This window comes from Heterodontus francisci, chromosome 30 (genome assembly GCF_036365525.1).
Source record: "Heterodontus francisci isolate sHetFra1 chromosome 30, sHetFra1.hap1, whole genome shotgun sequence".
Lineage (NCBI taxonomy): Eukaryota > Metazoa > Chordata > Chondrichthyes > Heterodontiformes > Heterodontidae > Heterodontus > Heterodontus francisci.
Window position 1 is genome coordinate 17,290,748 of NC_090400.1, and position 12,157 is coordinate 17,302,904.

Sequence of the window (12,157 nt, forward strand, 5' to 3'; positions counted from 1 at the left end):
AGAAAATATTGATTAAATTCTGTTTAGCTTATTAACAGCATTTAGCAAACAGGCGCAGGTGAGGAGCTGGTCTTTGCAATGTAACTGCTGTCATTCAGATGTAACCAAGGGTGAGTCACCAGCAGCAACAGAGTCATCTGGAAGGGAGCCAACCTGGTAACCCTGAACATGCAATAGCCAATATTTATATCTCCAACCGCTTTCTAAAATAACCTGAGAACATACCCGCTTCCATTTACCTTTAATTAATGAGATGGTAGTTGGTACAAGCTGCTGGATTTATCTCTGCAGTGAAACTTAATCATTTGGGCCTAAAAAGATCACCTATTACACAGAAGGGAGAAACTTGGAGCATGGCCTCACACAATGTGATGCAGAGCTCAGCCCAATGGCATGATTTACGGTCTTTAGCTAAATGGTGAACTCTATCCCTTGCATTTACGTAGTGTCATTTACCAATTCAGCCACTTAAAAACCAATGAATTATTTTTGAAGCAGTTAATGTTGCAATATAGGAAACACGGCAGCCAATTTGCACACAGCAAAGTGCCACAAACAGCAATGTGATAATGATCAGATCATCTGTTTTGAATTGGTTGAAGAAGCTGCTTTGTCCCGGATGCTGGAAAGAACCTCTCCGCTCTTTTTTGAATAGTGCTATGGATTCACCAGAGGGGTCAGATCGGGCCTTGGTTTAATGCCTCATCCGAAAGACAGCACCTCTGACAGTGCAGCACTCCCTCAGTACTGCACTGGATTATCAGCCTAGATATTGTGCTTATGCCTCTGGAATGGGACTTGAATCCACAATCTTCTGACTCAGCAGACAGGAGTGTTATGCACTGAACCACAGATGGTGCAAGACAGTGGAGCCCCAACACATTATGCTGCAGAGTGGTAGGATGCAGGATCACATTTATGCAGTGGGGAGCTTTACCCGTGCTGCTGTGGAAAACAGAATGGACTTCCTAAAAGGATGCCGAGGGAAACAAAAGTGAAAGGAAGAGGCACCTCCAATGTTCTCCGTCACTTCCCTGCAGTTGGTTTCAAAGCTGAATTGGTAAAGGACTGGGAATGGGTGGTTTGCCTCAGCTCATGTTCAAGAATGATGTTTGATGGCAAACGATAAAGAAAAGGGAGAAAGGAGGGAATGATTGTAGAAGAAATGGGATTTATATTCTAAGGAAAAGAATACAAGTAAAATATCGTATAACCATTAGTTATATGGATCATGAAGACAGGTACACAGATAAAAATCCCATAATGTGATAAGTCACAGTACGTCAGCAACCATGGACATCACTGAAATGAGGCTTGTAACCCAAGAATGCACAGTGAGAAGAGGCTGTTCATCTCATTCTCCATTGACTATCTACCATTTCCCCACTCACAATCTCCTCAGGGAATGTTATGCACAATTTCTTCCAACCCTAAATTGGAGCATGGCTACCCGACCCAAACCCGACGGGACCCAGCGACATGTGTCAGGTTCGGGTCGCTCTTCCGGGTCCGGCATTCGGGCTCGGGTCGGGTCAGTCACACTATCACCACCCCCGGTAAGTGGCTCCAATGTTAATGTACTTTTTGGATTTGAAAGGTTGTTTAGTTACAGTTTTTTTTAAAGTTTGTGCAGATAAGCAACCAAGTGAAAAACGGAAACTAGGTTAACTGATGGTCAGGTCGGGTCGGGTTGGGCACAGGAAAAAATGAAAGGACTCGGGCCGGGTCAGATGTAGTACTGTTGGGCTCAGCTCAGGTTTCATTTGCAGACCCGAGCCAGCCTTTACCCTAAATGTCAATGCAGAGAAGCTCGAGTGTATCTATTGATCCTTCCATCAGCCTGTAGCAGTAGGATGCCACCATTGATGTACTGATGTCCAACACAATTTGTGTCAGTCCTTTGCAGGTTTGTGAATCACTGAACTTTTCTTTTCCTAAACTACTTAGTTCAGCAGAGTAACAGTCAACGAGACAGTGTATCTACTCCAGCCTTCATCATCCATGGTCTGAAATTATTTGTTAATCTGCAGCCCCAGACATTAGTTTTGATTCTCTGGTAAGAGTCCCTGTTGCAAACTAATCTATTTACAAGATATACGAAGGAAAATAATTTTTTGATAAGCTCCTAAAAATTAGGTTCACTTCTTTTGTATGAATGAACCTATTTAAGGGTTAGCAGGTTAGTTGAACTTCTCTTCAGTCTTATGTCCATTATTGGAATAATGGGCTGGCTTCCTCTCTACACTTGACCAGCCCCTGGATCTGTGGTCACCCAACACCCATCCATAGTTAGACCATTTTTCTCATTCATTTACAGAAAGACAGCACAATAATCACTGCTCCCCAAAGCACTATGTCAATGCACTAATGGTCTCATTACAAAGCTTGGTCAGCACATTTAAATCAAATCAATATTTTTCTGGTGTTCCTGGCATGGGCTGGGAGTGACAAGGCAGTTGGGCAGGGATTGTTCAGTACACATACACATGGAGCAGAGTTCACTCACTGTTTGTTGAAGGAAATGTATGGATTGCAAAAGGTTGGAAGTGTCAGCAATGTTATTACTGGAAAGTCCAGGTGGGAGACGGGAAGGATAACATTAGCAGCAAAGGGTTTCTGCCTCGTGGCGGAATGGGCAGCTAGTTGTAGGTTAGGCAACAAAGCACTTTTCTCTTTTACTAAGTACAGCTTCAGCGCTCACTGGGAACTGGCACCCAGAGAATACAGCAATGCTTAGGTTACATGTGAGTCCATTGAGTCAAATGGGCGTAGAAATGAGCCTCATTCATTCTTAATAATACCCAAATTACCAGTCCATGATCCTGTCACCTGGTACCAATGAGCAGAGCATACTTCAAAATTGTGTCATGGTGCTATGTATGCCATAGGATCTCAATTTACATATTATAACTAGGATTCTGCCTGAAACAGCCAGTCGCCTAGACTGCTGAGGCCTTCAGCAAGTCCAATACCACGCGAATAAAATCTCTGCAAGTGAAGGGAACTACTAAAACAAAACACCCGATCAACCAAACATGCATGCAATTGTTATGGACAGGTACAACAAATAATCAGAAGCACTAAGAGAACGTTGTCCTTCTAGAATAGGAGGTAGAAGTCTTGCAACGGCTACACAAAGCCCTGGTTTGAACTCACCTGAAGTATTGTGATCAGTTCTGGGCACCTCACCTTAGGAAGGACATATTGGCCTTGGAGTGTGTCCAGTGCTGATTTATTAGAATTACACCTAGACTCGAAGGGTTAAATTACGAGGAGGGATTACACAAAATAGGGTTGTATTTCCCTGGAATGTAGAAGATCAAGGGGTGATTTGATTAAAGTTTCCAAGATAGTAAGGGGAACTGATAGGGTAGATAGAGAAAACGATTTCAGCTGTTTGGGAAGTGTAGGACTAAGGGACATAATCTAACAGTTAGAGCCAGGCCTGTCAGCAGTGAAGTTGGGAAACACTCCTCACAAAAGGAGGTAGAGGTTTGTAACACCCTTCTGCAAATAAAAACATAGAAAATAGGAGCAGGAGTAGGCCATTCAGCCCTGCTCCACCATTCAAAAAAGATCATGGCCGAACATCTAATTCAGTACCCTGTTCTCACTTTCTCCCCATATCCCTTGATCCCTTTGACATTAATATATCTATCTCCTTCTTGAATATATTTATTTAATGACTTGGCCTCCACTGTCTTCTGCATTAGAGAATTCCACAGGTTCGCCACTCTGAAATTTCTCCAAGGTAGTTGATGCTAATTCACTTGATAATTTTAAATCTGAGATAGATAGATTTCTATTATCCAAAGGTATTAAGGGAAATGTTGCAGTATAGAGAGTTAGGGCACAGACCAATCATGATCTCATTGAATAGCAGGACAAGCTTAAGGGGCTAAATGACCTCTTCCTGTTCCTACAATCACAAGTTAAATGTTACTGCAGCAGAAGGCTTGAAAAATAAAATAGAATAAAAGGAAACAAAAGCAGATCTTGCTTTGAGAAAGAAAGTAGTACAACTTAACAGGTGGAGATCCTTCTGGTAACAATAGAGACTGGGGGAAGCAGTTGGCTGTCAAACTACAATGTTGTACCATAAATCTCCACACTGCACTGTTAAACCCAAACTATCTGAAGTTGACCTGTTGGCCAAAGCTGTCAGCAACAATTTAGACAATCTAGTGCTGCTGCATCTATCAAATAATGTTCTCCTAGGAATGAGAGAGCTTACCAGAACTCGATCCCCACATCTCAAGTCCTTATCTCCTTTCTTTACAGATCCACTGTCAGACAGGTTTGATCCCGACTCATTCCCAGTCTTCATGGAACTGTTCAAAATGCTTTCCCTCAAAGGAATTGTGCAGTTGATGCGTTGAGTTGAAAGTGGTGGGGTGGCAGTGCCATGATGAGAGGCTGGGACTGGAAATGTTACTGAATCTCCAGAATGGGCATCACTTCCAGCACCATCACTCGAGGGGTGGAGTGCCAGTTTTGATGGTCTTGTGAAAATGCCTTGTAAAGCTCCGCATTCGAAGTACCGTACGCCCCCAACCGATCCATCATTCTTGCCCACAGGTTCATCAAGGACAACTCCTGCCCACTTGCCCGGAGCAAACTGCGTTTCCCCAAGGAATTGTATAATGCCAGGCTTCACTCCATTCACCCAAATACGATCCCCAATGGCAAAATCCCCAATGTAGTCATCTCCCACCTCGGCGCTCTTTGATGCCAATTTGTCACCAGATGTGGGAACGGAAGTTTGCTTGTGCAATGGGGAACCTAAAAACCAGCAAGAAAAAACTGATCAGTTTGAGAGACAAGCCACTTACCATTTCATATTCATAGATGTAAGTCATTAACACTCACCAAAAAAGAGTAAATAGTTAAGTATAGCTGATGTACTTATTTACCAGTACAGATATTGCACAAGGAAATCACAACATGCACAAAGCAACAAACATAGGAGCAGGAGTCGGCCATTCAACCCATCCAGCCTGCTCCACCATTCAATACGATCATGGCAGATCATCCACTTTAATGCCTTTTCCCCACACTATCCCCATATCCCTTTATGTCATTGGTATTTAGAAATCGGTCAATCTCTACTTTAAACATACTCAATGACTGAGCTTCCACAGCCCTCTGGGGTAGAGAATTTCAAAGATTCACAAACCGTAAATGTAGCAGTCTGCCAATGTGTTGTACCACAGACTAATAATGGTCTTCATTCCCATAGTATTGCACAATATAAGTTCTGACCTCAGCAACAAGGATGAGCACTGAGGTGAGGTAAGATGCTACGAATAAGGAGAAGTGAGCTACTAAGGAACTGGGCAGATGGTGGCATAGTGGTAATGTCACTGAACTAGAAATACAGAGATCCAGGTTAATGCCCTGGGGACATGGGTTCAAATCCCATCACGGCAGCTGGCGGAATTCAAATTAATATTAATAAAAATCTGGAATTAAAAGCTAGTCTCAGTAACAGTGCCATGAAACTATCGTTGATTGTCATTTAAAAAAAACCCCATCTGGTTCACTAATGCCCTATAGGAAAGGAAATCTGCCATCTTTACCTGGTCTGGCCTACATGTGACTCCAGACCCACAGTAATGTGGTTGACTCTTAACTGCCCTCTGAAATGGCCTAGTAAGCCACTCAATTGTCAAGGGCAATTAGGGATGGGCAACAAATGCTGGCCTTGCCAGCAATGCCCACATTTTATGAAGGAATTAAAAAAAAAAAGGCTGGTGCATAGAAGTAGGGCTAAGTAAAGTATGAAGAGATGTAAAATGGGGCATGTAGGAAGAGAAAAGTTGGAGATAGTGTTCTAGGAAAAAAAAAGTCACTATGGTGGGGCCTTCTAGAGGTTAAGCACTGGGGATAGGTGCCTGGAGAGAGGCGCATTGGAGAGTTGTACTTTTTCTAGTGATAAGGAGAGTTGGGGAGATAGAATAGTGGATCAATCCAGGCCATTCTCACCTGATATTGCAAGTCATTGGGAACAGATTTCCAGTGAGATAATACAATCTTCAAAACAATCCTGCAAATATGTCTGGATTGCAGTGACAGTCTACAAGAGGACAAAGCTGCTCAAACTAATTTATAGTAAATAGAGAGAAGATAATATAGACTATATCAACAATGTCACAGAATTACAGAATTGTTACGGTGAAGGCGGCCATTCGGTCCATCATGTCTGCACCGGCTCTCCAAAGGAGCCATTCCCCGACCTTCTCCCTGTAACCCTGCACATTCTTCCTTTTCTGATAACCATCTAATTCCCTTTTGAACGCCTCGATTGAACCTGCCTGCTCCACACTCTCAGGCAGTGCATTCCTGATCCTAACCACTCGCTGAGCGAAGAAGTTTTTCCTCATGTCGCTTTTGCCAATCACCTTAAATCTGTGCCCTCTCGTTCTTGTTCATTTCATAAGTGGAAAGGTTTTTCCCTATCCACTCTGTCCAGACCCCTCATGATTTTGAGCACCTCTATCAAATCTATATATAAAAATATATAGATGAAAAACAAAAATTGGTGATTAGAAAGGATAATCGAGGGCATGAAAAAAGTCAACAGAGAAGGATATAGCAAGAAGCTAAATAAGCAAAAATAGTCAGAGTGGATGGACCACTTAGAGATGAATGAGAATGATGGAATGACAGAGATGTTTGTTAAGTATTTTGCCTCAATGTTTAAAGAGGACAATGGAAGTAGAATGCCGGAGGATGTAGAACAGCCACAATTGGAGATAAATATCCAAAGAAAGGAAGAACTCTCCTTCCACACTCATAGTCCCAGAGCATTTATACAGCTAATGAAGTACCTTTGAAGTGTAGTCACTGTTGTAATGTAGGAAATGCAGCAGTCAATTTGTTCACAGCAAGTTCCCACAAACAGCAATGTGACAATGATCAGATATGTCACTTGTATATCACCCAATGTAAGCCTTCCCTGAACCAATGTAATTGAGCAGCATTTTAGAACATAATTTGCTTTATTGCACTAAAGAATATTCCATGATAGATTTAGATTGGTAAACTACTGTAGTTCTATTAATACTACTGAAACGTGGTTTATCACAAAAAATTGCATTTTTAATCAGAGCGTCTAGTAATCCGACTGTGAGAAAACCCATTTTAAACAACTGAAGATGATTGAAACAGTAACTGGTTCTTTTTTTAATGGTGTACATTAGATAGTTTCCCAGTAAATTAATTTTTAATATTTAAAAGTTTTTTTAAAAAAAAGGTGCCCATTAGTGCCCTTGAGGCTAAAAAAGTTTAATTGTAAGTCTCCTCGAAGGCCCACAAACAGGCTCAATAATTAACAGAACCTCCCCATGGTGATTCATTTAATCTGGTCAGGAAACTATTTGCACTGGACATAATTTGCATTTGAAATTCTTCTATCTTTTCTGCTGATTTGGATGACTTTGGGGGAAATTGTGCTGGAAATATCAGCGCAACCTAGCAGAATCACTAATCTCTAGAGTCCAGAGCACTCAGAAGATACTTGGACTAACCAGGGACTATCATGGATTTGTAAAGGGCAGGTTACACTTGACTAATCAAATTCAATTGTTTGAGGAAATCGCAGAATGTACAGATAAAGGGAATGCAGTGGATGTAGTTCACGTGGATATTCATAAAGCATTTGTTTAGATGCTACATAAGAAATTTGTTATGGAACTTGAGGCATGTGCTATTAGAAGCATTAAAGAGGATGGTGGTGAGAAGAAAGCAGAGAGGGCATTTTTTCCAAACAGGCAAGATGTGGTTAGTGGTTTGGCCATGGGATCCGTGCTAGAAGTGTCTTTGTTGTCCATTTATAAAGTGATTTGGACAGAAGCACAAGAGGAGTGAAGCTAAATATAAAAGACAAGTGATGTTGAATTGTACATTGACTAGGCGACAGCTGGAGCTTTGCAAGCAGAACTTTATAGGAAGGGAATAGATAAGTCTGGGTGAACAGCTAGCACCAGCACTGATGAGATGGCCCAAGTGGCATTCTTCTGTTCTATAATTTCTATGTTTCTACAATACTGAAATAGGAAAGGCAGATCCTCTCAATATACCAAGGGCCTCCTACAAAACCATTGGCGATTGTTGTAAAAACCCATCTGGTTCACTAATGTCCTTTAAGAAGGAAATAGGCTGTCCTGGAACAGAGGGTGGTAATTATATTCTGCTGGGGATGGGGTAAGGGGGGGGGGGTGGGGAGGGGGTGCGAGGAGATCCTGTTCCCAAGCTGTGAAGGACGACAGCGTCTAACCACAGATATGACTCTTTGCATCTGTCCAGGACAGAATTTGAACCCAAGTCTCCAGAGCTGATGGTTAGTGACTGAGATAAATGCCTTCAAGCTTAAGATGACTATTTATATATCACTAGATATCAATTTAGAAACTTTTGTTACAACCAGGTGAGAAAGGAGTCGATGGTTCCCTCTCAGCCTTCACCTGGTCTTACAGTTACAGGGTTTAATTTTAAACCCTTTTTTTTTTTTAAAAAAGCTCCCCCTTAGTGAATCCTTGTTTACTAGCTTCCAATTATAAGGCAAAGAAACTAGCCACACAGGTTTTCTTAGGTTTAAAGAAAAGAGGTTGAACTTTATTAAACAAACTCTAAATTTGGTTAACGCCTACAGATACGTGACATGCCCACGCTAGCATGCATACATGATACACACACGCAGATAGAGACAGAAAAGAGCAGAAGAAATAAAGTGGAAAAGTTTGAAGCAATATCTGAAGATGGTTTGATTACTGTTCTTCGAAATTGCTATAGAGTCCTTGACTGATTTTCGTTGGGCCCAGTATTCTTCTTAAACCTTGTCCAATGTAGGAGACTTTTCTTTCTTGCTGTTCATGTATCCTCAGTGGGTCCAGAGGCATGTGAGAAACAATTGGGAGCAAACAGTCTTCCCTTTCAAAAACTCTGGCTAGTTCAAAAACCACTGGACTAGCCAGTTAGTCATGTGACCAGCTGATTTAATCAGTCCGGGCTTTTGTGGATTGTATCACCTCAGCAGTCTTTGGAATGCTCTTCCTTACACCTTCAATGCCTGGTGATCAAAATCCATTGTTGGTTGAATGTGTCAGGGAATGTTCCTTTTGTCTCCACAAGCACTGTTTGTTAGTATGCAAATGTTTTTCAGTCAAGTGTCTGGCAGCCCTAGTAACAGGCCTTCTCTTCTTTCCAGCAAGTTTAAAATCAATGTTCATATGACAAAATTAATATGCTAATTCTTGGCAGGTGGGGGCCCAGCATGACACTTTACAGAAGTGTATTTTGGAGTAGATTTTCTGCAGCAGTCCTCACCTCATCTGCAGGAACTGGGTTAAATGCAAAGTGTAAATGCTCATCCAGATGGCCTCAAGATGTTTGGACAGCAATTTCTCAACTGTCACTTACAGGACAGAGTGGGAAAAATGCAGCTCATTTTAAATCTGAAGAAAATTATTTTCTTTGCCTCACTGAAAACAAAAGAACAAGTGACTGGAGCATTGGAATTTGGAGGGCCTGATCCCAACATCACAGTCATACTTTGATTGTGTAGTCTGGCAATATACAATGACCCTGCATTTCATTTGTGTACCTGCAGCAGGTAGAATGGGAAGTTAGACAATCCGTTTCTGCTGATGATTTGACTATACTGGCCCACTCTATTATCGGCCCAGATTTTGCGGTAATAAAGATGACAAAACTGTCAACATTCAGCATCATTACTCCACTGAAACTACAGCAAGTGCCCTGGTCCACACATGTACAGTTAAACACAGAAATCCAAAAGGTGCTGTCAGTGATTTTATGGCCGGAATTTTACGCCACCCCAGCGGGTCGGATGGTGGCGTGGGGGCGGCGTAAAATTGAGCGGAAGGCTCTGGGAGGCCTAACTGCCCCGATTCTGCCTCTGACCAAGTTTACAGAGGTCCAGCGAGGGGTCGGGGGGTACGAAGTGGCCCGCCCAAGACCAATCAAGACCCTTAAGTGGCCACTTAACAGCCACTTAAGGGCCCTCGCCCACCTCCATGGGTATTTTACCCATGACAAGCGGATGTGCCGGAGACATGAAAGGCCGCCCAGCTATAGCTGCCGGCCTTTCCACACCAGGGGGGGAGGGGGGCCTGGCAATCGGGCACAGGGTGCCCGATTGAGGGCCGCCCCCGCCTGCCAACCCAACCCCGGGATCCATGACGCCCCCCTCCTGCCAAACGACCACTCTAGCCTCACCAGGGCACGACCGATTCCCCTGGTGAGGCAACCCAAACTTACCTTCAGTCCCAGCTCCTTGGTCTCCTCCTCGGTCAGCTGGGCTGCAGTCCCAGCAGTGGCCACAGCTCCCGGTGGCACTGCTGAGACTAAGAGCGGCCAGCCCACTGATTAGCCGGCAGCTCACTGAGGCGGGACCACCTCCTTCAAGTGGGTGGAAGTCCCACCTTGGGCCATTTAAAGCTTGGGGATCCATAAAATACGGGACGGATCCCCAGGCTGGGCGGAAGCGGGTTCGGCACCGACATTTACGTCGGAGTCCGGCTCCCGTCCGCCCAGTGTAAAGTTCCGGCCTATGTTTCTCCAGAGGGTGCATTCGAGGCACCCTCTCTTCCCCCACTCCCACAATATCCAATCCATGGAAATCAATGGAATGGATGAGAACTTTCACTTCCTCACTGGCCCTGGAAAGCTAATTTTATATGTGGAATGCCAAATTTCTCCACTTTGCTCCAAGCTCTGTTCCCTAGCTACTGACTCCATCCCTCTCCCTGGCAACACTGAGATGAAACCAGTCTGTTCGCAACCGCGGTGTCACATGTGACCCTGAGATGAGCTCATATGTGCGCCATCACTAAGACCACCTATTTCCACCTCTAACATCGCCTGACATCACCCCTGTTGCAGCTTATTTGCTGCTGAAACCCTCATTCGTGCCTTTGTTACCTCTAGACTTGACTATTCCATCGCACCTCTGGCTAGTCGCCCACATTCTACCCTCCATAAACTCGTGGTCATCCAAAACACTGCTGCCGTGTCTGAACTCAAACCAAGTCCCATTCACCTTCCACCCCTTTGTTCACTGATCTACATTGGCTCCTTCTCAAGCTACGTCTTGATTTTAAAATTCTCATCCTCGTTTTCAATTCCCTCCATGGCCTTGCCCCTCCCTAACTCTAATCTCCTCCAGCCCCACAACCCTTCGAGATATCAGCACTCCTTTAATTCTGGTCTCTTATGCAACCCCAACATTAATTGCTGCACCATTGGTGACCGCACCTTCAGTTAACTAGGCCATAAGATCTGGAATTCCCTCCCTATACCTCTCTGCCTCTAACCTCACTTTCCTCCTTTAAGACACTCCTTAAAACCTGCCTCTTTGACCCAGCTTTTGGTCATCTGACCTGATAGCTCCTTATGTGGCTGTTATATTTTGTTTTATAATGCTCCTACGATTGCCTTGGGATGTTCTGTTATGTTAAAGATGCTATGTAAATATTAATTATTAATAATACCACATTTTGAAATTTTTTTTTTTTACAGTTTGTTTATTCTAGCTTCTATCCTAATCCAATCATATATTTCACTAAGTGAAAATTTAAATTAAAAGTGAAGGATATTAAGTGCTTTCAACTTCCTAGTTTGCTTTGTGTCACTACTTCAATGCTATTGGCTGCTTGCTGACATCACTGTTGCTGCACGCCAAGACAATCCTTGACTTGGCACCAGATTTAAACTGGCATCGGGACAAAGGAAAACCAGGCCACAGAGATCACGAGATCTTTCTGGGCAGCTTTTCTTGATCAGTGACAGCGGCCTTGCTTCACCACTGAATGCGAAATCTGGGCCATTGTTTCCAATAGCAACAATGCTGCAAAACTAGTTACTAAAGAAGTGTCAAACTTTTACTGGGGGAGGTAGATTAACAATGAGATGAGATGTGCTTCTTCACTGTCCATTTCAATAAAGCCGTGGGAAATTCTTGGGCTAGGTTGGTGTTATTCTGACCCATTTTATTGGTGTAAACTATGTTTCGGTGCCGTTCTGAAGAAGTTACATCAGCAGAGCGGGAGCAGCTCCATCAATTTCCCGGCCGTTCTAAGCAAAAAAAAAAACTCTGCCAAAATCTATAATGAGTACAGTGCACAACATTGTCCAA

General features: G+C 43.3%; 1 protein-coding gene across 1 annotated transcript in view; it reads right to left on the reverse strand.

Annotated features, from left to right (window-relative positions):
- clip2 (CAP-GLY domain containing linker protein 2) overlaps positions 1-12,157 on the reverse strand; it is a 228,241-nt gene that overhangs the window by 140,836 nt on the left and 75,248 nt on the right. Inside the window, 1 exon segment of the mRNA XM_068010178.1 lies at positions 4,235-4,782. Coding sequence (XP_067866279.1) covers positions 4,235-4,782 — 548 coding nt within the window.